Source organism: Oncorhynchus gorbuscha, linkage group LG01 (assembly GCF_021184085.1).
Source record: "Oncorhynchus gorbuscha isolate QuinsamMale2020 ecotype Even-year linkage group LG01, OgorEven_v1.0, whole genome shotgun sequence".
Taxonomy (NCBI): Eukaryota; Metazoa; Chordata; class Actinopteri; order Salmoniformes; family Salmonidae; genus Oncorhynchus; species Oncorhynchus gorbuscha.
Genome location: NC_060173.1, coordinates 9,205,194 through 9,230,032, shown reverse-complemented (window position 1 = coordinate 9,230,032; position 24,839 = coordinate 9,205,194). Strand labels below are relative to the sequence as shown.

Here is a 24,839-nt window from a genome sequence, read left to right as displayed (position 1 = left end):
CTGTATGTCTCAGTGTGAATGTGTGTTTGTGTGTGTGTGTGTTTGTGTTTGTGTGTGTTTGTGTTTGTGTGTGTGTGTGTGTGTTTACAACTTAAATGTAAACCTAATGGCTCGCTGTCTCTCAATTTGTATGTGCTTATGGGTAATTCTAGTCTATTTAGAGGACCAATCAGATAGATTTCAGGTAGATTATATTTTGAGTAAGTCCCCTACAACAATGGTTTACATTGTCCTCAATGAACTCCTGTTGGTGTTGGATGTGTCCCCTGGGGGACCTGCCGGAACAAAAACACTTTGGTACTTCTTATTGATTTTAGTTGTCTGTGAGGCAGTTGAAAATGATCACTGTCCAAATGACAACGATGAGAGATTACACGAGAATGTCTCACATGAGACTTTAACCTTTAACCTTCCAAAATGGATTCCAAATGTTCCCCACTAGACTGTTATGCTGTGTGCAAATACAAGTGTTTGGCCTTTCAATAGCTACTGTATTTACAGACTGTATTAAAAGATGGAGATACGGATGAGATAATACAAGTTTCAGTTGACAACACAAGTTGAAACCTATACATTAGTCCACTGTCCTAACACCTCTAGGCTCCTTGTAGTCTATCACTGACTTCTTGAAGGTTCAAACCTCATCGCTCTCTGTCCACCCTAACAGTAATTATACAGCACACAAAGGCTTACCCAGGCCTGAGATACCATCACTCACAGCCACAGAGGCTTACCGAGGCCTGAGATACCATCACTCACAGCTACAGAGGCTTACCGAGGCCTGAGATACCATCACTCACAGCTACAAAGGCTTACCGAGGCCTGAGATACCATCACTCACAGCTACAAAGGCTTACCGAGGCCTGAGATACCATCACTCACAGCTACAGAGGCTTACCGAGGCCTGAGATACCATCACTCACAGCCACAGAGGCTTACCGAGGCCCGAGATACCATCACTCACAGCTACAGAGGCTTACCCAGGCCTGAGGTACCATCACTCACAGCTACAGAGGCTTACCCAGGCCTGAGGTACCATCACTCACAGCTACAGAGGCTTACCCAGGCCTGAGATACCATCACTCACAGCTACAAAGGCTTACCGAGGCCTGAGATACCATCACTCACAGCCACAGAGGCTTACCGAGGCCCGAGATACCATCACTCACAGCTACAGAGGCTTACCCAGGCCTGAGATACCATCACTCACAGCCACAGAGGCTTACCGAGGCCCGAGATACCATCACTCACAGCTACAGAGGCATACCCAGGCCTGAGGTACCATCACTCACAGCTACAAAGGCTTACCGAGGCCTGAGATACCATCACTCACAGCCACAGAGGCTTACCCAGGCCTGAGATACCATCACTCACAGCTACAGAGGCTTACCGAGGCCTGAGGTACCATCACTCACAGCCACAGAGGCATACCGAGGCCCGAGGTACCATCACTCACAGGTATACCATCTCCCTCTCCTCTTTGATGATATCGCTCTTCCACTTTTACATTTGCTAACCTACTCTATTAAATATTTCACTGAGAATATTTCATTTTCTTAAGCCATTCCTCAACCAACAGACAGTAGGAGTGAGGCTGGAGAAGAGGAATCATGTATTTTTAATCCAGAAAATTGAGCCTGTTTCACATGAACCTCCTCTTCCTTCCTTTCTTCCTGTGACTGAAACGCTGTCTGTCCCCGTTGTATTGTGATGGTGTTATTAGATCCGTTAGTTTTACCTCGTCCCGGGTTTGAGACCATTCCATTGGTCCTAAAAGCGCAAACTCCGCCCACCTAGTGCACTGAGCAAGATCAAACAAATGCACACATTCCTTTTTCCAGGTTGGTGCTTCGAGTTGATTGGTCCTTTTGCAACAGCCGTAGCGGTTTCAGAATGGTTAAGTGTCTTTGCATAGCTTTACCATTCCTATAATGGGTCTACAGGGTTTGAATCACAAGGTTTTAATGCTCTTGGCCTTTTCACATGACTGAGCTATGCTGTACTGTACGCAGGCCTGGTTTCGCATCAATCATCATTTCTGGAAACGATTCCCTACCCCTACCCCTTCTCCTTGGCCCTTAATGTTTTCAGATCTACAGTCTGGGTTCTGGATGGGTGTGGTATTGCTTCCACCATATTGCTTTACACATTACAGATCTGCAAACATTGAAGGGATCTGGGGAGGGGGAGGGATCTGTAGAGGGGGAGGGATCTGGGGAGGGGTTGGGGGAGAGATCTGGAGAGGGGAGGGATCTGGAGAGGGGTTGGGGGAGGGATCTGGAGAGGGATCTGGGGAGGGGGAGGGGTTGGGGAGGGGTTGGGGGAGGATCTGGAGAGGGGAGGGATCTGGGGAGGGGAGGGGGAGGGATCTGGAGAGGGATCTGGGAAGGGGCAGGGATCTGGAGAGGGGGAGGGGGAGGATCTGGAGAGGCGGAGGGATCTGGGGAGGGGGAGGGATCTGGGGAGGGGGAGAGAGGAACAAATTGAGTGTGGCTGTTAGGGATACAATCGTTGTTGTCACAAGTGATGACATGGCTGGAATTAAATTAAATTGTAGTGGCCAGTAATATTTGGCATGTTTATGTAAAATCTACATGCTATTTTAAATACCTCACGTGTGACTTTCAATATCACGTAGCAATTAGCCCAATAAAAAGATTGTCTGACTTCATAAAGATGATTAAAATATACAAACAAGCATTAGGCAATGCATTGATGAGACTAACAAAAATTGGTCTGAGAAATGGTTTATATCAAAGGCAGAGATTTAATAAAGCTTAAGTTGCAATCGTTACATGGCATATTTCCAAGCATATAGATCCTAAGATTAATTTACAACACAACGCATGAACAAAGAGATGCTTACTAGGCCAGGAGCCTAGGGAGTTTGAATTGATCATACAGGATACAGGAGAAGAGAGTGAACAAAGGCATTTAATTCCATTTATAACATCGGAAGGTGTCACCTTTCAACTCAAGACCAACCAATTTTGACCAATCGAACGATACCAAGTTTACAGTGTCACCTGACGACCCATGCCCAATCTCCACATGGTGTCACATAACCATATCTACATGTACATACTACCTCAATCAGCCTGTATGTCTGTATGTAGCCTCGCTACTTTTATAGCCTCGCTACTGTATTATAGCCTGTCTTTTTACTGTTGTTTTATTTCTGTACTAACCTAACACCTTTATTTCACTATTGGTTAGAACCTGTTGTATTCGGCGCACGTGACAAATAAACTTTGATTTGATCATTTAAATGTTTGTGTGGGGGATGAGGCCAGTGTAAATCAGACAGAATACCTGAGAGGATCACACAACCTTTTTGCATATAGTAATTCAGAGTTCACCCTGTACAGAGACACAAGTAACCACACAGATCAAACATATGTCGATAGCATCAGCTTTACCCTCAGAGAACAAGGTTCATATAGATACCAGTCATGGATAATATAGTATTATTCTGTCACATTCAAATAGTCAGTCCTCTGAACTCTGAATACTGTAACAGGGAGAAGTATGTTGGCCCCTCAGAGGGGGGGGGGCTGACTAGTCTTTTGGCGTTTTCCGCTGTCATCTAACTCCAGGTGCCACAGAACATATAAATTAGGGCCGAGCCTACACAATCCTGCAAGTCTGTCACTAATACTCAAAGGACACTCATGTTGAGTGAGTAGTGATTGACAGGTCTGTCAATATTTGAACCAGGATACCAGCAGGCGGTGAAACAGAACAGACCAGTGGGTTTAGATCCCCCCCCGCCCCGACCGTTCTGTGGGACGACTGCAGACTGACGTGGGCAGAACAAGTCAAGATGGATGAGAGCTGACAGAGATGCCGTCCTCCTGTGTGGTGTACATTTTTAGGATGTACTCAGCCTCACCCCTTCTTGAGTCAATTGTCAAAAACATACTGAATACATGCAATCAACTGTACTGTAAGTCACTTAGGATATGTGTCTGCTAAGTGGTACACAATGACGATTGACTCAAGGAAGGGTAAAGCGTTGGGGGGCTGAGGATATCCTAGAATGTGCACCTTCCACATGGGGACTGCGGCACTGCAGCTGTTGCTACCTGCAGGCCACGCCCCACTGGGCTGATTCTGCAGCATAATCTGTTGTGTGATGGATGGGCCTGACACTGCAGTCAGGACCACCCAAACAGGCAGACACAGGCAGGCCACTGCAATGACAAGATACTATGGCGGCTCAGCTCTACAGGGTTCTCTCCGATTGCACCCTATTCCCTACAGTATTCCCTACACTGCAATAATTTTAACCATATATAGTGCACTGCTTTTAACCATAGCTACAGTACATCACAAAAGTGAGTACACCCGTCACATTTTTGTAAATATTTGAGGTTATCTTTTCATGTGACAACACTGAAGAAATTACACTTTGCTACAATGTAAAGTAGTGAGTGTACAGCTTGTATAACAGTGTAAATTTGCTGTCCCCTCAAAATAACTCAACACACAGCCATTAATGTCTAAACCACTGGCAACAAAAGTGAGTTCACCCCTAAGTGAAAATGTCCAAATTGGGCCCAAAGTGTCATTATTTTGTGTGGCCACCATCATTTTCCAGCACTGCCTTAACCCTCTTGGGCATGGAATTCACCAGAGCTTCACAGGTTGCCACTGGAGTCCACTTCCACTCCTCCATGACGACATCAAGGAGCTGGTGGATGTTAGAGACCTTGCACTCCTTCACCTTCCGTTTGAGGATGTCCCACAGATGCTCAATAGGGTTTAGGTCTGGAGACATGCATGGCCAGTCCATCCCCTTTACCCTCAGCTTCTTTAGCAAGGCAGTGGTCGTCTTGGAGGTGTGTTTGGGATCGTTATCATGATGGAATACTGCCCTGCGGCCCAGTCTCCGAAAGGAGGGGATCATGCTCTGCTTCAGTATGTCACAGTACATGTTGGCATTCATGGTTCCCTTAATGAACTGTAGCTCCCCAGTGCCGGCAGCACTAATGCAGCCCCAGACCATGACACTCCCACCACCATGCTTGACTGTAGGCAAGACACACTTGTCTTTGTACTCCTCACCTGGTTGCCGCCACACACGCTTGACACCATCTGAACCAAATAAGTTTATCTTGGTCTCATCAGACCAAAGGACATGGTTCCAGTAATCCATGTCCTTAGTCTGCTTACATTTACATTTACATTTAAGTCATTTAGCAGACGCTCTTATCCAGAGCGACTTACAAATTGGTGCATTCACCTTATGACATCCAGTGGAACAGCCACTTTACAATAGTGCATCTAAATATTTTGCGGGCTTTCTTGTGCATCATCTTTAGAAGAGGCTTCCTTCTGGGACGACAGCCATGCAGACCAATTTGATGCAGTGTACGGCGTATGGTCTGAGCACTGACAGGCTGACCCCCCACCCCCAACCTCTGCAGCAATGCTGGCAGCACTCATACGTCTATTTCCCAAAGACAACCTCTGGATATGACCCTGAGCATGTGCACTCAACTTCTTTGGTCGACAATGGCGAGGCCTGTTCTGAGTGGAACCTGTCCAGTTAAACCGCTGTATGGTCTTGGCCACTGTGCTGCAGCTCAGTTTCAGGGTCTTGGCAATCTTCTTATAGTCCAGGCCATCTTTATGTAGAGCAACAATTATTTTGTTCAGATCCTCAGAGAGTTCTTTCTTTGCCATGAGGTGCCATGTTGAACTTCCAGTGACCAGTCAGTCAGTATGAGGGAGTGTGAGAGCGATGACACCAAATTTAACACACCTGCTCCCCATTCACACCTGAGACCTTGTAACCCTAACGAGTCACATGACACCGGGGAGGGAAAATGGCCAATTGGGCCCAATTTGGACATTTTGACTTAGGGGTGTACTCACTTTTGTTGCCAGCGGTTTAGACATTAATGGCTGTGTGTTGAGTTATTTTGAGGGGACAGCAAATTTACACTGTTATACAAGCTGTACACTCACTACTTTACATTGTAGCAAAGTGTAATTTCTTCAGTGTTGTCACATGAATAGATATACTCAAATATTTACAAAAATGTGAGGGTGTACTCACTTTTGTGATATACTGTATATATATATATATAAAATCTAACTTTTTAATTTGTAATTTTATTGGTCACATACACATGGTTAGCAGATGTTATCATCATTTATAGGGTGGAGATCATTTAGAGGGTGGAGATAATTTTGACGGTGGAGATAATTTAGAGGGTGGAGATGATTTCGAAGGTGGAGATAATTTAGAGGGTGGAGATAATTTAGAGGGTGGAGATGATTTAGAGGGTGGAGATAATTTAGAAGGTGGAGATAATTTAGAGGGTGGAGATGATTTAGAGGGTGGAGATAATTTACAGGGTGGAGATAATTTAGAAGGTGGAGATAATTTACAGGGTGGAGATAATTTAGAAGGTGCAGATAATTTAGAAGGTGGAGATAATTTAGAGGGTGGAGATAATTTAGAGGGTGGAGATAATTTAGAAGGTGGAGATGATTTAGAGGGTGGAGATGATTTAGAGTGTGGAGATAATTTAGAAGGTGGAGATGATTTAGAGGGTGGAGATAATTTAGAAGGTGGAGATAATGTAGGGTGTGGAGATGATTTAATTACTATAGTGATTTCCTCACGACCTCCACATCATAGAAACGTAAGTGAAGCAATGCAGTAAACACATTGTGTGTGTGTGTGTGTGTGTGTGTGTTTGTGTGTGTGTGTGTGTGTGTGTGTGTGTGTGTGTGTGTGTGTGTGTGTGTGTGTGTGTGTGTGTGTGTGTGTGTGTGTGTGTGTGTGTGTGTGTGTGTGTGTGTGTGTGTGTGTGTGTGTGTGTGTGTGTGTGTGTGTGTGTGGGCTCACCCGTGTCCTACATATGTAATAATTGAACATTCCCATTCTTGCTTGGTGTTCTCTTAATCATCAGAGTAGAGAGAAACCAAAAACAAAGCTTTCAAACAGCAATTGGCTCCATCCTGAACAATGACATTTACCATACATTGAGTACAGGGTACATTGAGGAAATGGCAGTTGGTAATTGCAGAGAGAAGAGTATAAATCAAACTTAAACTTTCTCTTACTTTGCATGCATGTGCGCTTGCGTGTGTGTGTGTGCATGTGGGGTGGCAGCGTAGCCTAGTGGTTAGAGTGTTGGACTAGTAACCGGAAGGTTGCGAGTTCAAACCCCCGAGCTGACAAGGTACAAAACTGTCGTTCTACCCCTGAACAGGCAGTTAACCCACTGTTCCCAGGCCGTCATTGAAAATAAGAATGTGTTCTTAACTGACTTGCCTGGATAAATAAAAAAAAAAAAAAAATGTTCATCCATCAGTTCGTGCATGATTGATTCCCTAACCCCGAAGCTGTTGCTGGTGGTTGAATCATTTCTAAATTCAACTCAATTTCTTCGTCATTTTTTCTTTCTTCGTTTTCTTCGTCTACATCCCCACAGCATTTTCCACAGTAGCAGTCTTTGAACACAGATAGTGTGACTGCCGCACAGATGACCAAGAGCAGAGCCATACCAATGGCCTAAAACAAGAGGAATCATGAAAATAGAAAACAGAATCAGTGTATGCAATAGATCAACAACAGCTTTTTCCTCACGGGTGCTTTTAAGAGGATTGTTTAAAAACTTTGATATAGGTGGCAGCATTTTCACTTTTGGATGAATTGCGTGGCCAGAGTGAACTGCCTCCTACTCTGTTCCAGATGCTAATATATGCATAGTATTATTACTATTGGATAGAAAACTCTCTGAGGTTTCTAAAACTGTTTGAATGATGTCTGTGAGTATAACAGAACTAATACGGCAGGCAAAAACCTGAGAAAAAAATCCAAACAGGAAGTGAGAATTCTGAGGCTGGTTGATGTTAAACTCATCGCCTATTCAATTCCCTGTAATATATGGATCTGTTTCCAATTTCTACGCCTTCCACTTGATGTCAACAGTCGGTAGAACGTTGAATGAAGTTTATACTCTGTTGTGGGGCCGGATGAGAGGGGAATGAGTCAGTGGTCTGGCAGATTGCCATTTCCTGCTCTCGCGCTTTCCTCATGATATCACATGATGTCGCCATGCGTTCCATAACTTCTACAGACATGAAGGAATGCTCTGGTTGGAACGTTATTGGATATATATGATAACAACATCCTGATGATTGATTCCCTACTTACTTTCACCAGTTTAATCGACTTGTAATATAACTTTTTGAAGTTTTCATCCAATGTTTGCCTGCATCTGTGTGAGCATTTGAACACGTGTACTACACATGCTAGCAAAAGTAGCTACTTGGACAAAAGTAATGGACATTATCGAACAAAATAACAATTTATTGTGGAACTAGGATGCCTTGGAGTGCATTCTGATGAAGATGATCAAAGGTAAGGGAATATTTATGATGTAATTTCGTATTTCTGTTGACTCCAACATGGCGGAGAAATGTTGTTAAATATGAGCGCCGTCTCAGATTATTGCATGGTGTGCTTTTTACGTAATTAAAAAAAAAATCTGACACAGCGGTTGCATTAAGAACAAGTGTATCTTTAATTCTATGTAAAACATGTATCTTTCATCAAAGTTTATGATGAGTATTTCTGTAATTTGACGTGGCTCACTGCAATTTCTCAGGATATTTTGGAGGCATTTCTGAACATGGCGCCAATGTAAACCGAGATTTGTGGATATAAATATGCACATTATCGAACAAAACATAAATGTATTGTGTAACATGATGTCCTATGAGAGTCATCTGATGAAGATCATCAAAGGTTAGTGATTAATTTAATATTTTTGGGACTACTATCTTTTGCTGGGAAAATGGCTGTGTTTTTCTGTGGCTATGTACTGAGCTAACATAATTGTTTGGTGTGCTTTCCTAGTAAATCCTTTCTGAAATCAGACACATTGGCTGGATTCACAACATGTGTAGCTTTAATTTGGTGTCTTTCATGTGTGATTTCATGAAAGATTGATTTTTATAGTAATATATTTGTATTTGGCGCGCTACATTTTTTCTGGCTTTTGGCCAAGTGGGACGCTACCGTCCCACATATCCCAGAGAAGGTAACCTCTCTGGGGTAGGGGGCAGTATTTTGACGTCCGGATGAAAAGCGTTCCTAAAGTAAACTGCCTGTTACTCAGGCACAGAAGCTAGGTTATGCATATAATTGGTAGATTTGGATAGAAAACACTCTAAAGTTTCCAGAACTGTTACAATAATATAATAACTGATATGGCAGGCAAAAACATGTGGAAAATCCATCCAGGAAGTGGCATTCTTTTGAATTGAGTGTTTTTCCATTGAAAGCCTATTCACCATATAAAAGGATGGGACCTAGATTGCAGTTCCTATGGCTTCCACTAGATGTCAACAGTCTTTAGACAATGTTTCAGGCTTTTATTCTGAAAAATTAGTAAGAATGACACCATTTTCTGAGTGGTCGGTCGAACGAACAAGAGATTTTTGCGCGCACAACCGGGAGCGTGCCATCCTTACTTTTTCCTTTGTATTGAATAGACTGTGGTCCGGTTGAAATATTATTGATTATAAAGACAATAGAAAACCTGAGGAATAATAAAATTTGTTTTGACATGTTTCGATGAACTTTACCAGTACTATTTGGATCTATTCGTCTACCTGTTGTGACCGTCTTTGAGCCAGTGGATTATTGAACAAAACTGAGTTTTTTGGATATAAAGAGGGACTTTATCGAACAAAACAAACATTTTATTGTGTAACATGGAGTCTTGTGAGTTCAACCATAAGAAGATCATCAAAGGTAAGTGATTAATTTTATCGCTATTTCTGACTTTCGTGAGTAATATACTTGCCTGGAAAATGTTTGTATGCTTTTGTAAGCGGGGCGCTGTCCTCAAATAATCGCATGGTATGCTTTTGGGGTAAAGCCTTTTTGAAATCTGACACAGCGGCTGGATTAACAAGAAGTTCATCTTCAAGCCGATGTATAACACATGTATATTTTATGAATGTTTATTATGAGTATTTCTGTATTTTGAATTTGGCACTCTGCAATTTAATTCAGTGAAAACATTTCTCCAGCCCCATCCCTCAGCTGTTTACCAAACCAAGTGGTGGGGACCGGGGTGAACTCTTTATTGTTTTTTTAATCACAAGGCATGTAATTTACACTCTTTAAAAAATCAATTGCTATATATCATTAATATAAAAGTTGTCTGGTTTCTCACCTGAGACTGAACAAGTAATTCCCGATGGTGATCCATTTGAGTGGGTTCATCCTCATCTGGCTCACACCATTTCCGAGGAGCATCTTCCTTAGAAATGACAAATGTGCCATTCCAGTTTGCCTTTGCACAAGCAAAGTACTGGCCATCGAAGAACAGTATGATCAACCACACCAATGGAGGGATGAGGCTTGACAAATACACAAGTGCCCCCTTACACGCTCTCTTACACACTTGTTTACAAGTAGGTCCTTGTACTATTATCATCACCACGAATGCTGTAATGGCAGGAATGGTAAAGAATGCAGACGTAAACATCTTGTTCCATTTAGGATCGCAGGGACACCTAAACTCCATCTCCACAATCTTCTCCAAGCCCAGAAGGATGAAGCTACAAACCACATGTGACACAAAAACTTTCTTGACATCTTTCTTGCCATCATTCTTGTCAACTTCCTTCTGCTGCTCTGTTATCTCTGTTTGCAGTCCTGTGCAGCAGCATTTTAAGCACAAGAAAAATGTGAGTGCCGCAAAGATGACCAAGAGCAGAGCCAGACAAATGACCTAAAACAAGAGGAAACAGACAAATGGAAAACAGAATCAGTGCAATACAAAAACTACAGATTTTTCATCAGTGCCAGTGGGGCTTAGTGGGCCCCACCCTATCATACCTCCTTGCCCGTCCAAAAAATAAATAATAATATTTAGAATTTATTTTGACTAAGACACACACCGACAGAAAGACACATCAATCTCAGATAAATCATCAGAGCAAGCAAAACAGCGCCACTCTGTCTCAGTATATGTAGCCCATGCTGTCTGGATAAAATGAGTATGGCATGTCAAACTATTTCTGTCCAGACAGCATCAGATACAAGGGCGCTGTTTCACTCATTCAGATGCTTTCTCTGGATGCTTTCTCCTGTGAGATAGTTTTAGCCACATGCAATTTGAAGGAAAGTTGGCAGGTGCACAGTGCACTGTTCGGATGCCAAAATGATCGCATACTTTTTAAGTGATATTGTTTGACAATCAGATGGAAACATAAAGACTGGTTGTGTTCATACCACAGTAAAAGGTAATACATGTTGCAGTTAAATTACCCACACTAGAACCGCTGTCATTTGGACTGCTCATAAATGCACATTTAAAGTTATGTTCCCCTCCGACCTTAATTTTTCCTAAATAAAACTGTTGTTAAAATCTTAATATCACAAACAGAACTGGAGTTAGAACTAGTTTTAGGGGAGAATGTACTTTTTTGAAAGGTTCTCCCCTGTTGCTCCTCCTTCTTCCGACAGTAGGGCCTGCTCCTCTCCTTCTCCCGATAGTTGAAGGTGCCAAGGTACCATGCCCAGTTGATAATCACCGCAATAATTGCCTCGAAACTGAACCTAAACTATACCGAAATGAACTTCATACAGCTTATAACAACAGACAAAGTAAATTATTATTAAGTATGATGGGGAGAAAGGGGGAGAATGGGTGAGTTGACGAATGAGGGGAAGCAAACGATGCATAATTATGTAATCACCAATTGTGAATGAAGAACAGGACAGGCATTGTATTGTATTTGTATATTCTAATTATAATCTCAAAATGGTATGTACCCTATATCAGTCCACCAAATCCAAGCAGTTTTATCAGCCTACTTTGAGGACACAGTGAGAGCAGGTGTAATTTACAATAGCAAGAAGACCAAGACAAATGAATGCACATGCTGCATTAGCATTACTACACAATCTGAATGAAACCAACTCAAACGGTGGGGAAGAAATGAATCATGATGACATCTCTGATGATTATTCTTCTGATTCTGAGCCTCAGCCTGAACCTACACCTCCAAGGCCTAAGCGCAAAAAAACCCAGAACAGTCTGCAATTTGGAAAGTTCCTGCGTGTGCAGGAAACCCTCTTTATACCGCTATTGGTCCATTTTTTGACTCTGGTACATAAGCGGGAGGCAGGGGCGCTGTAATACAGTAGGCGGCGGGAATGCACCATAACATTGGATGCTAGTTTAATAGCTAGCACACAGTGTTGCAATAAACTGCAAATTAATTACTTAAAAATCATACAATGTGATTTTCTGTATTTTTGTTTTAGATTCCATCTCTCACAGTTGAAGTGTACCTATGATAAAAATTACAGACCTCTACATGCTTTGTAAGTAGGAAAACCTGCAAAATTGTCTGTGTATCAAATACTTGTTCTCCCCACTGTATATGATGAACAAGCGGGTGGTGGGACACAATGCAGATAGCCTGGTTAGCCAATGTGTGGGGGCACTGGTTGGTCGGGCCAATTGAGGTAGTATGTACATGAATATATAGTTAAAGTGACAATGCATATATGATAAACAGAGAGTAGCAGCACGTAAAAAAGAGGCTTTGGGGGGGGGGGGGGGACCACAATGCAAATCGTCCGGATAACCATTTGGTTACCTGTTCAGGAGTCTTATGGCTTGGGGGTAAAAACTGTTGAGACAGAGGGGTGCTGTTTTGTTTGATACTTTCTCCAGTGAGATACATTCAGCCTCTTGAGAATTTAAGGACATTAATGAAACACAGAGAGACGAAAGATATGTTTTTTTTGCGTTTTTCTTGGTAACTATTTTGGAAAAGCATGGCTTCCCATGAATACTGTCTGTATTATTTTATTTTTGGTGTAGAGCTGGGCAATACGGACAAATACCCATCCGCCAGGCTCTGGAGAGGAAACCCGCGCCAGCTACCTGCCCTCCTTAGCGTATGTATGTTCCCTCGGAGGTAAGGGATGAGTTGACCTGTGCGCACACATCCCTCACTACTGGACACCCAGATATCACCCGCACCATTCACTCCATCTCTGAGGAATACTGGTGGCCCACCTTGGTTCAGGATGTGGCCCACTATGTCAACTCATGTTCAGTATGTGCCCAAACTAAATCTACCCGGCACGCTCCACCAGGGAAAGTCTTTCCCTGCACACTGCACACAGCCCTAACACATCTGGACAAGAGGAATACCTATGTGAGAATGCTGTTCATCGATTACAGCTCAGCATTTAACACCATAGTACCCTCCAAACTCATCATTAAGCTTGAGACCCTGGGTCCCGACCCCGCCCTGTGCACCGCCTAGTACGGCAACTGTTCCACCCACAACTATAAGCTAGTCCTTGAATCGATATCTCGATCTGTAAATTTCAGTGATAACATTTCTCCAGCCCCATCCCTCAGCTGTTTACCAAACCAAGTGGTGGGGACCGGGGTGAACTCTTTATTGTTTTTTTAATCACAAGGCATGTAAGTTCTATTCTTCAAAAAGCTACATATCATTAATGTAATATATTGGTCTGGTTTCTCACCTGAGACTGAACAAGGAATTCCCGATGGTGATCCATTTGAGTGGGTTCATCCTCATCTGGCTCACACCATTTCCGAGGAGCATCTTCATTTGCAGTGACAAATGTGCCATTCCAGTTTGACCTTGCACAAGCAAAGTACTGGCCATCGAAGAACAGTATGATCAACCACACCAATGGAGGGATGAGGCTTGAGAAATACACAAGTGCCCCCTTACACACTTTGTTACAACCAGGTCCTAGTATTTTTAGCATCATCATGAATGCTGTAATGGCAGGAATGATAAAGAATGCAGACGTAAACACCTTGTTCCATTTAGGATCGCAGGGACACCTAAACTCCATCTCCACAATCTTCTCCAAGCCCAGAAGGATGAAGATACAACCCACATTTGACACAACATGTTTCTTCAGTAGTTTCAGCCATGGTTTTGGCACATCCATCCTAAATGCAACACAAACATATAAAAGTTTGGTTGAGAAATCTGATAGAAGGTGCACATTTGTGAGAATGTGTACACAAAATAATTTTGTGTTTAAAGGATTGCTCTGTGAGCAAAGCCTTTTCAGGCTACCACAAAATAAAAATGCCCTGGACTCACCTGTCTGTTTCAGAATGAGGCAAAATGACAATGACAATTTCCCTTTACAGTAGCTCCTGTATAGATGCCAAAAGAAGACAACCCATGAGACGTCTCTTACGTGACTCCCCACAGAACTAAAGGAAATAGCTTGTGGTTAGTATCTGAGACCCAAGAAGCTGCATGATCGGAGAGACACACAGAGATTCTGTTACCAATTGCATCAGACTAGTTAAGACTGGGGTCTATAGTGCCACACTGTTAGAGAAAGGGGTTCCAAAGGGTTATTTGTCTGTCCCTGTAGGAGAACCCTTTTGGTTCCAGGTAGAACCCTTTGTGGTTCTATGTAGAGCCCTTTGTGGAAAGGGTTATACATGGAACCCAAAAGGGTTTTTACTTGGAACCAAAAGGGTTTTACTTGGAACCAAAAGGGTTATACATGGAACCCAAAAGGGTTATACATGGAACCCAAAAGGGTTTTTACTTGGAACCAAAAGGGTTTTACTTGGAACCCAAAAGGGGTTTACTTGGAACCCAAAAGGGGTTTACTTGGAACCCAAAAGGGTTTTACTTGGAACCCAAAAGGGGTTTACTTGGAACCCAAAAGGGGTTTACTTGGAACCAAAAGGGTTATACCTGGAACCCGAAAGGGGTTTACATGGAACCCAAAAGGGGTTTACTTGGAACCCAAAAGGGTTTTACTTGGAACCCAAAAGGGTTATACATGGAACCCAAAAGGGGTTTACTTGGAACCAAAAGGGTTTTACTTGGAACCTAAAAGGGGTTTACTTGGAACCCAAAAAGGGTTTACTTGGAACCAAAAGGGTTATACTTGGAACCCAAAAGGGGTTTACATGGAACCCAAAAGGGGTTTACTTGGAACCCAAAAGGGTTTTACTTGGAACCCAAAAGGGTTATACATGGAACCCAAAAGGGGTTTACTTGGAACCAAAAGAGTTTTACTTGGAACCTAAAAGGGGTTTACTTGGAACCCAAAAAGGGTTTACTTGGAACCAAAAGGGTTTTACTTGGAACCTAAAAGGGGTTTACTTGGAACCCAAAAAGGGTTTACTTGGAATCAAAAGGGTTATACTTGGAACCCAAAAGGGGTTTACTTGGAACCCAAAAGGGGTTTACTTGGAACCCAAAAGGGTTTTACTTGGAACCAAAAGGGGTTTACTTGGAACCCAAAAGGGTTTTACTTGGAACCCAAAAGGGTTATACATGGAACCCAAAAGGGTTATACATGGAACCCAAAAGGGTTTTACTTGGAACCCAAAAGGGTTATACATGGAACCCAAAAGGATTATACATGGAACCAAAAGGGTTTTACTTGGAACCCAAAAGGGTTTTACTTGGAACCCAAAAGGGTTATACATGGAACCCAAAAGGGTTATACTTGGAACCAAAAGGGTTATACATGGAACCCAAAAGGGTTACACATGGAACCCAAAAGGGTTTTACTTGGAACCCAAAAGGGTTATATAAAGGGTTTTCCTATGAGGATAGCCAGAGAACACTTTTAGGTTCTAAGAGTGTAGTCTGCAAAGTTAGCCTGCCTATCCACAGGTTACATTTGCAGCACCCCTTTCCTGCAGTCAAATGACCAAATCGCCCTCTAATGGCGTCATGGGTGAATTTATATTAATATTTTTCATAATTTAATAATTAATAAATACAACAATATTCTTAACTACCGGAAAAATTCAGGTGTTTCTATGTTATATTTCAGTCTTATGTGATGTTCTTACTGTGCATATAATATTGGGATGCAAACTCAAAATTGAATACATTTATCTGACATAACCATGTGTGTGAGGTATATACTTTTGTTTCAAAGCCGATTTGAACACTCTGTGTGACCCTGATTTAGCCCATTGCAGTAAGAGTACAAGACCTACAGTATTCAGGTAGTTGTTTCGTTGTGTTTCTTGTGTGCATTTCGCTACACCAAGCAATAACATCTGATAAATATATGTATGTGACCAATAAACATTTAATTTGATTGGATGCTTTTTAGGATTTATTTGAATTAAAAAGTGATTTTATTCAAAGTTGAAGTATTTATTTTATTTGAACTTTACCGAATTGGTTTGGATTTGTTTATTAAACATTTAAGTAGAATAAACTTTTGAACGTTTGATCTATAGCCTGAACTGTTTCCGGATGACTTAATGATCACAGAGGGTAACAATAGGCATAGAGTTACTGAAACCTTTAACCATTACTGAAACCTTATACATCCCAGTGAAAGGTGTAGGTGAGGGAAGATTTATAATGTTCATTTGCTGAAAGGATTTATATATTTAAAAAAAAATGGATGGAAGTGGAATCGTTAACGACAATAAGCGTTTTCCGGCTCTTAAGAATGAGGAAGCCTCTGTGATCTAAGAGGTCGCTGTGATCTCTCCTTGGGAGAGATGTTACCTTCTGACCAGGTTAGTGAAGGAGAGAAATGCTGTGTGGGAACCATCATCATCTGGGAGAGATGTTACCTTCTGACCAGGTTAGTGAAGGAGAGAAAGGCTGTGTGGGAACCATCATCATCTGGGAGAGATGTTACCTTCTGACCAGGTTAGTGAAGAAGAGAAAGGCTGTGTGGGAACCATCATCATCTGCATGTTTTACTACACCCTTTTTGTATCACATTTTTTCTGTAACTCTGCTAAGGCTGATGAAGAGAACAGAGGTGTGATGGAGAGATGTAGTTAAATATCTTCCTGTTGATGTCAGCTACACAGCTTCCTGAGTTTGACTTTAACCTTTGCTTTGGGCAAAAAAGAAGCATCTACAAAAGAGAACCATCTAAAATGTTGAAGCAGTTTTAAGTCAAAACTGTAACTCAGCCATTCACTCCCTCCTTGGTAAGCAACTCCAGTGTAGATTTCACCTTGTGTTGTAGGTTATTGTCCTGCTGAAAGGTGAGTTCATCTCCCAGTCTCTGTTGTAATGCAGACTGAACCAGGTTTTCCTCTAGGTTTTTGTCTGTGCTTAGCTCCATCCCATTTCTTTTTGTCCTGAAAAACTCCCCAGTACTTGCTGATGTCAAGCATACCCATATCATGAAGCAGCCACCACCATGCTTGAAAATAAGAAACCAATTACTCAGTGATGTGTTGTGTTTGATTTGCCACAAACATAAGTCGAGACCAAAAACATAATGCCACATTTAGACCAAAAAGTAGATATATTCCTTTGTTCTGTTTTTTTGTTCCAGTATTACTTTAGTGCCTTGTTGCATGTTTTGGAATATTTGTATTCTGTACCTTCCTTCTATTCACTTTCATTTAGGTTAATATTGTGGAGTTACCAAAATGTTGTTGATCCATCCTCAGTTTTCTCCCTCCATTGAAATCTGTAACTGTTTTAAAACCACCAATGGCCTCGTGTTAACATCCCTGAGCAGGTTCCTTCCTGTCCTGCAGCTCAGTTCAGAAGGACGACTGTATCTTTGACGTCTCTGGGTGGTTCAATACATCATCCACAGCATAATTATTAACTTGACTACGCTTAAAGAGATATTCTATGTCTGATGTGTCATTGTTGCCCATCTACCAATCACTGCCCTTATTATGAGGCTTTCAAAAAGCTCCCTGGTCTTTGTAATTGAATCTGTGCTTGATATTCAATATTTGACTGAAGAACCTTACAGAGGTTGTATGTATCGGAGGACAGAGGAAGGGGGAGTCATTATATAATCATGTCAACCACTATTATTTCAGACTGAGTGATTCCATCTAATTTATGCAATTTGTTAATCCAAATGTTACGCCTGAATTAATGTATGCTTGCATAAAAACAAAGGGGATGAATACTTAAACCATAGTTCAGTTCTGTATATATTTTTTTATCTTCCACTTTGACATTAAAACATTTTTTCGTAGATTGTTGACAAAAAATGACAATTAAATCCATTTTAATCCCACATTTTAATCCCACAATTTAATGTTAACAAATCCAAGGAGTCTGAATCCTTTTGCAAGGCACTATATATTATCTCTTGTTCCACAACCAGCACTTTGAAAAAAATACACACGTGGACTGGGCCTCTATTTATTTTTTTGCACAGCCATATACAAAAGTCTGAAGTTATGCATCTTTATATATTTGACCTTTTACTTAACTAGGCAAGTTAGTTAAGAACAAATTCTTATTTTCAATGATGGCCTAGGAACAGTGGGTTAACTGCCTTGTTCAGGGGCAGAACGGCAGATTTGTACCTTGTCAGCTCGTGGATTTGAACTTTCAACCTCTCTGTCACTAGTCCAACGCTCTAACCACTAGGCTACCCTGCCGCCGCGTCTTTAACTGTACAATATCATGAGTAGTATACAGTGCATTCGGACAGTATTCAGACCCCTTGACTTTTTCCACATTTTGTTACATTACATCATTATTCTAAAATGTATTAAATAGTTTTTTTACCCTCATCAATGTACACACAATACCCCATAATGACTTCACAATACCCCATAATGACATCACAATACCCCATAATGACATCACAATACCCCATAATGACATCACAATACCCCATAATGACAAAGCATAAACAGTTTTTTAGACATTTTTGCCCCTCCCCCCAAAACACTGAAATATCGCATTTACTTAAGTATTCAGACCCTTTACTCAGTACTTTGACGCTACAAGCTTGGCACACCGGTATTTGTGGAGTTTCTCACATTCTTCTCTGCAGATCCTCTCAAGCTCTGTCAGGTTGGAGGGGGAGCGTTATTGCACAGCTATTATTAGGTCTCTCCAGAGATGAACCTTGGCGTGATCCTGGACAACACCCTGTCGTTCTCAACCAACATCAAGGCGGTGGCCCGTTCCTGTAGGTTCATGCTCTACAACATCCGCAGAGTACGACCCTGCTTCACACAGGAAGCGGCGCAGGTCCTAATCCAGGCACTTGTCATCTCCCGTCTGGATTACTGCAACTCGCTGTTGGCTGGGCTCCCTGCCTGTGCCATTAAACCCCTTCAACTCATCCAGAACGCCGCAGCCCGTCTGGTGTTCAACCTTCCCAAGTTCTCTCACGTCACCCCGCTCCTCCGTTCTCTCCACTGGCTTCCAGTTGAAGCTCGCATCCGCTACAAGACCATGGTGCTTGCCTACGGAGCTGTGAGGGGAACGGCACCTCAGTACCTCCAGGCTCTGATCAGGCCCTACACCCAAACAAGGGCACTGCGTTCATCCACCTCTGGCCTGCTCGCCTCCCTACCACTGAGGAAGTACAGCTCCCGCTCAGCCCAGTCAAAACTGTTCGCTGCTCTGGCCCCCCAATGGTGGAACAAACTCCCTCACGACGCCAGGACAGCGGAGTCAATCACCACCTTCCGGAGACACCTGAAACCCCACCTCTTTAAGGAATACCTAGGATAGGATAAGTAATCCCTCTCACCCCCCCCCTTTAAGATTTAGATGCACTATTGTAAAGTGACTGTTCCACTGGATGTCATAAGGTGGATGCACCAATTTGTAAGTCGCTCTGGATAAGAGCGTCTGCTAAATGACTTAAATGTAATGTAAATGTATGTTCGATCGGATTCAAGTCCGGGCTCTGGCTGGGACATTCAAGGACATTCAGAGACTTGTCCCGAAGCCACTCCTGCGTTGTCTGGCTGTATGCTTAGTATCGTTGTCCTGTTGGAAGGTGAACCTTTGCCCCAGTCTGAGGTCCTGAGTGCTCTGGAGAAGGTTTTCATCAAGGATCTCTCTGTACTTTGCTCTGTTCACCTTTCCCTCGATCCTGACTAGTCTGCCAGTGCCTGCCACTGAAAAACATCCCAACAGCATGATTCTGCCACCACCATGGACCAACGTAGGGATGGTGCTAGGTTTTCTCCAGATGTGACACTTGGTATTCAGGCCAAATAGTTCAATCTTGGTTTCATCAGACCAGAGAATCTTGTTTCTCATGGTCTGAGAGTCTTTAAGGGCCTTTTGGCAAATTCCAAGCGGCCTGTCATGTGCCTTTTACTGAGAAGTGACTTCCATCTGGCCACTTTACCATAACGGCCTGATTGGTGGATTGCTGCAGAGATGGTTGTCCTTCTGGAAGGTTCTCCTACCTCCACAGAGGAACTCTAGAGCTCTGTCAGAGTGACCATCGGGTTCTTGATCACATCCCTGACCAAGGTCCTTCTCCCCCAATTGCTCAGTTTGGCTGCCAGCTCTAGGAAGAGTCTATAACTTCTTCCATTGTAGAATGATGGAGGCCACTGTGTTCTTGGGGACCTTCAATGCTGCAGAAATGTTTTGGTACCCTTCCCTAGATCTGTGCCTCAACACAATCCTGTTTTGGAGTTCTATGGACAAATCCTTCAACCTCATGATGACATGCACTGTGGGACCTTATATAGACAGGTGTGTGGCTTTCTAAATCATGTCCAATCAATTGAATTTACCACAGGTGGACTCTAATCAAGTTGTAGAAACATCTCAAGGATGATCAATGGAAACAGAATGTACCTGATCTCAATTTCAAGTCTCATAGTAAAGGATCTGAGTACTTACATAAATAAGGTATTTTTGTTTCATATTTTAAATACTTTGGTAAAAATGTCTAAAAACATGTTCTTGCTTTGTCATTATGGGGTATTGTGTGTAGATTGCTGAGGAAAAACATTGATTTAATCCATAATGTGGACAACGTCAAGGGGTCTGAATACTTTCCAAAGGCACTGCCAGTAAATTATTTGTGGTTAGTGAGTGTCTGTGAGTTGCAAGAAGCTGCATGATTGGAGGATCTGTTACCATTTAATGAAACTAGTTAAAGGGATAGTTCCCCCAAATTACAAAATGACATTTGTTTCCTTACCCTGTATGCAGTCTATAGACAGCAATCCATGCTTTGGTTTTATTTACCTGGCCACTGTTTCTAAATGCTAACTTTTAGCATTTGTGGTACAAATCCAATGCAAGTCAAGAGTATCGATATTATATTTTCTTGACTTCATGTTCAAATTATTCATCAGTAATTTCGGGTTAACTTTCCCTTTAAAACAGGTCTATAGTACTAGACTGCAAATGTATCCTTCCAATGTAAACATTTACATTAAGGACCATGTTACATTAGTTGTTTCCTTGTGTTGCTTTTAAATTATTATTATTTTTTAGCTTTTTATGATTTATTTAAATGAAATTGGGAATTAATTAAACGTTTAAGTAGAATAAACTTTTGAATGTTCGATCTATAGCCTGACATGTTTATGGGTTACTTTATGATCCTCAGAGGACAACAACAGATATACTTCACATGTAATTGAAGCCTCAGAAATCCTAGTGAAAGGTGTAGGTGAGGGAAGATTTATACTGTTAATTTGCTGAAATGGTTTATATTGAAAAGTAGATAGATGTAGATGGAATTTTTAACTACAGGAATGGAAAGAACCTATGAAATTGAAATGCCTTGGGCAAAAAGGGTTTCCTTGCTCTCAGGAATGAGGAAGCTAATGAGGAAGCTAAGGGGTCGCTGTGATCTCTCCATGGGAGAGATGTTACCTTCTGACCATGTTGGTGGAACAGCTGGAAGATGGACAGAAGAAGAGGAAGGCTGCGTGGGAACCATCATCATCTGCACGTTTTGCTACACCCTTTTTTCTTTAACCCTGCTAAGGCCGAGGAACAAAACGGAGGTGAGAAGGTGAGATGTGCCTAAACAGCTTCCTGTTGATACCAGCTACACAGCTTCCCAGAGCTTAACTTAAAAGCTTGCTTTCTGGCAGGCTCACCACAAAACATTCTGCAAAAGAGAAACGTATACAGATACTGTATTGAAAGTACATCCTGTTATTCAACCAGCACCTTGAAAAATATACACAGCTGTACTGTACACAAGGCCTCTACCTCTGCCCCACCGTATACAGAAGTCTGAAGTCATTCATTTTGAATAATCCCTGTTGGAGACCCTAACTCTCCCTATCCCTGTTGGAGACCCTAACTCTCCCTATCCCTGTTGGAGACCCTAACTCTCCCTATCCCTGTTGGAGACCCTAACTCCCCCTATCCCTGTTGGAGACCCTAACTCTCCCTATCCCTGTTGGAGACACTAACTCTCTGTAACCATGTTGGAGACCCTAACTCTCTGTAACCATGTTGGAGACACTAACTCTCTGTAACCATGTTGGAGACACTAACTCTCTGTAACCATGTTGGAGACACTAACTCTCTGTAACCATGTTGGAGACACTAACTCTCCCTATCCCTGTTGGAGACACTAACTCTCTGTAACCATGTTGGAGACACTAACTCTCTGTAACCATGTTGGAGACACTAACTCTCTGTAACCATGTTGGAGACACTAACTCTCTGTAACCATGTTGGAGACACTAACTCTCTGTAACCATGTTGGAGACACTAACTCTCTGTAACCATGTTGGAGACACTAACTCTCCCTATCCCTGTTGGAGACACTAACTCTCTGTAACCATGTTGGAGACCCTAACTCTCTGTAACCATGTTGGAGACACTAACTCTCTGTAACCATGTTGGAGACACTAACTCTCTGTAACCATGTTGGAGACACTAACTCTCCCTATCCCTGTTGGAGACCCTAACTCTCCCTATCCATGTTGGAGACCCTAACTCTCTGTAACCATGTTGGAGACCCTAACTCTCTGTAACCATGTTGGAGACACTAACTCTCTGTAAACATGTTGGAGACCATAACTCCCCCTATCACTGTTGGAGACCCTAACTCTCTGTAACCATGTTGGAGACACTAACTAGTCTACTCCCTAGTCCTGTTGGAGACCCCAACTCTCCCAGCCCTGTTGGAGACCCTAACTCTCCCAGCCTTGTTGGAGACCCTAACTCTCCCTATCCATGTTGGAGACCTGAACTCTCCCAGCCCTGTTGGAGACCCTAACTCCCCCCAGCCCTGTTGGAGACCTGAACTCTCCCTAGCCCAGTTGGAGACCCTAACTCTCCCTATCCCTGTTGGAGACCCTAACTCTCCCAGCCCTGTTGGAGACCCTAACTCTCCCTATCCCTGTTGGAGACCTGAACTCTCCCTAGCCATGTTGGAGGCCCTAACTCTCCCTCGCTATGTTGGAGACCCTAATTCTGCCAAGCACTCTTGGAGGTTTTAACCTGTTTGGGCTAGGGGGCAGTATTTTGTCATCCGGATGAAAAGCATGTCCAATGTAAACTGCCTGTTACTCAGGCCCAGAAGCTAGGATATGCATATACATGGTAGATTTGGATAGAAACTACTCTAAAGTTTCTAAAACTGCTAGAATAATGTCTGTAAGTATAACATAACTTATTTGGCAGGCAAAACCCAGAGGACAAAACATCCAGGAATAAAGAAATTTGAGGTCACTGTGTTTTCAATTCACTCTCTATGGGAAGCACTATTTAATAGGAACCTGATTGCAGTTCCTAAGGCTTCCACTAGATGTCAACAGTCATTAGAAATAAGTTGATGTTTTTCTTTAGAGAAATGAAGAAGTACGGCTGTTCTCTGTGAGTGTCAAGCCAAGTTTTTTGCGTGCGACCTGGAGCTCGCTCCACGTTGTTTTTATCCGCTATTGAACACAGTATATTCCGTCTTAAATTTGATCGATTATTTACGTTTTAGGATACCTAAGGATGGATTAGGAAAGTTGTTTGAAATGTTTGGACCATGTTTACAGGTAACTTATTAGATCATTTGTAGTTGGGCAAGTTGGAAACGGTGTATTTCTGAATAAAACTCGCAAAATAAATGGACATTTTGGGGATATAAAGAAGGAATTTATCGAACAAAAGGACCACTTGTGATGTTTCTGGGACATATTTTGAGTGCCAACAGAAGAAGATCTTCAAAGGCAAGGCATGAATTATATCGTTATTTCTGACTTTCGTGTCGCACCTCCCTGGTTGAAAAATGTTTGTCATGCATTTGTATGATGGGGCGCTGTCCTCAGATAACCGCATGGTTTGCTTTCGCCGTGAATCCTTTTTAAAATCTGACACGGCGGCTGGATTAACAAGAAGGTAAGCTTTATTTTATGTATTGCACTTGTGATTTTTTGAAAGTCAAATATTTCAACGTTTTGGGAACAATGTGTCTAGTGTTTTGAGAACAGACTATCTGTCTGAGCCAGATCCCCAGCGACCTTGGCTCGGACACTGAGAACTTCCCAGACCCAGGTCTCTCCCTATCTTAGGGGAGGGTATTAAGACACTATTCTCACGTACTCCCCTAGGCTCTATTGGCAGGCGGATTTGATGGTTGGTGTGGAAGTATGTGTCTCGCTATAAATTGAAGGTCCTGTACTGTACACGTTAGAACGTTCCCGTGAATAAACATTTAACTTTGGTAGACTGGGCCTCTGTCTGTTTTCGTTTCTATCAGTATCTTACAAATCCTGATATAACAGACTGAGGGTAACATAACTGAATTGGTAAATGAACAGGAGTATAGAATTCTCCTGACAATTTCAGAAACCGAGATTAAAACAATCAATCAATCAATCAATCAATCAATCAATCAATCAATCAATCAATCACAAATCAATCAATCAATCAATCACAAATCAATTTCACCAATCAATGACAGGCAAACATCAACAGCAAATTAAACTGATAGACCGCTGTAGCGCCCTTAACTAAACCCTTATTGGGATGCCAATACAATACAATTTTTGAGTATTACAATTTTAGGTGAAGCACAATAATTAATAAAAAGAAAAACGATAGCGTCTGAATACTTGAACACC

At 42.2% G+C, this 24,839-nt stretch overlaps 1 protein-coding gene across 2 annotated transcripts; it reads right to left on the bottom strand.

The window, feature by feature from the left end:
• Positions 1-6,262: 6,262 nt before the first annotated feature.
• Positions 6,263-14,233, bottom strand: LOC123996315 (calcium homeostasis modulator protein 6-like). Of its 2 annotated transcripts, XM_046299777.1 has the most exons (4): positions 14,152-14,233; positions 13,553-13,994; positions 10,209-10,769; positions 6,263-7,531 (listed from the first exon to the last, which is right to left on the bottom strand). In XM_046299777.1, exons 2-4 carry the CDS (start codon positions 13,991-13,993, stop codon positions 7,328-7,330), a joined length of 1,206 nt encoding a protein of 401 aa, XP_046155733.1. In that variant the 5' UTR covers position 13,994; positions 14,152-14,233; the 3' UTR covers positions 6,263-7,327. The 2 variants fall into 2 exon arrangements, with proteins under 2 accessions (XP_046155733.1, XP_046155658.1); XM_046299702.1 differs by lacking the exon at positions 14,152-14,233 and having other exon boundaries at positions 13,553-14,139.
• Between the last annotated feature and the right edge of the window lie 10,606 nt (positions 14,234-24,839).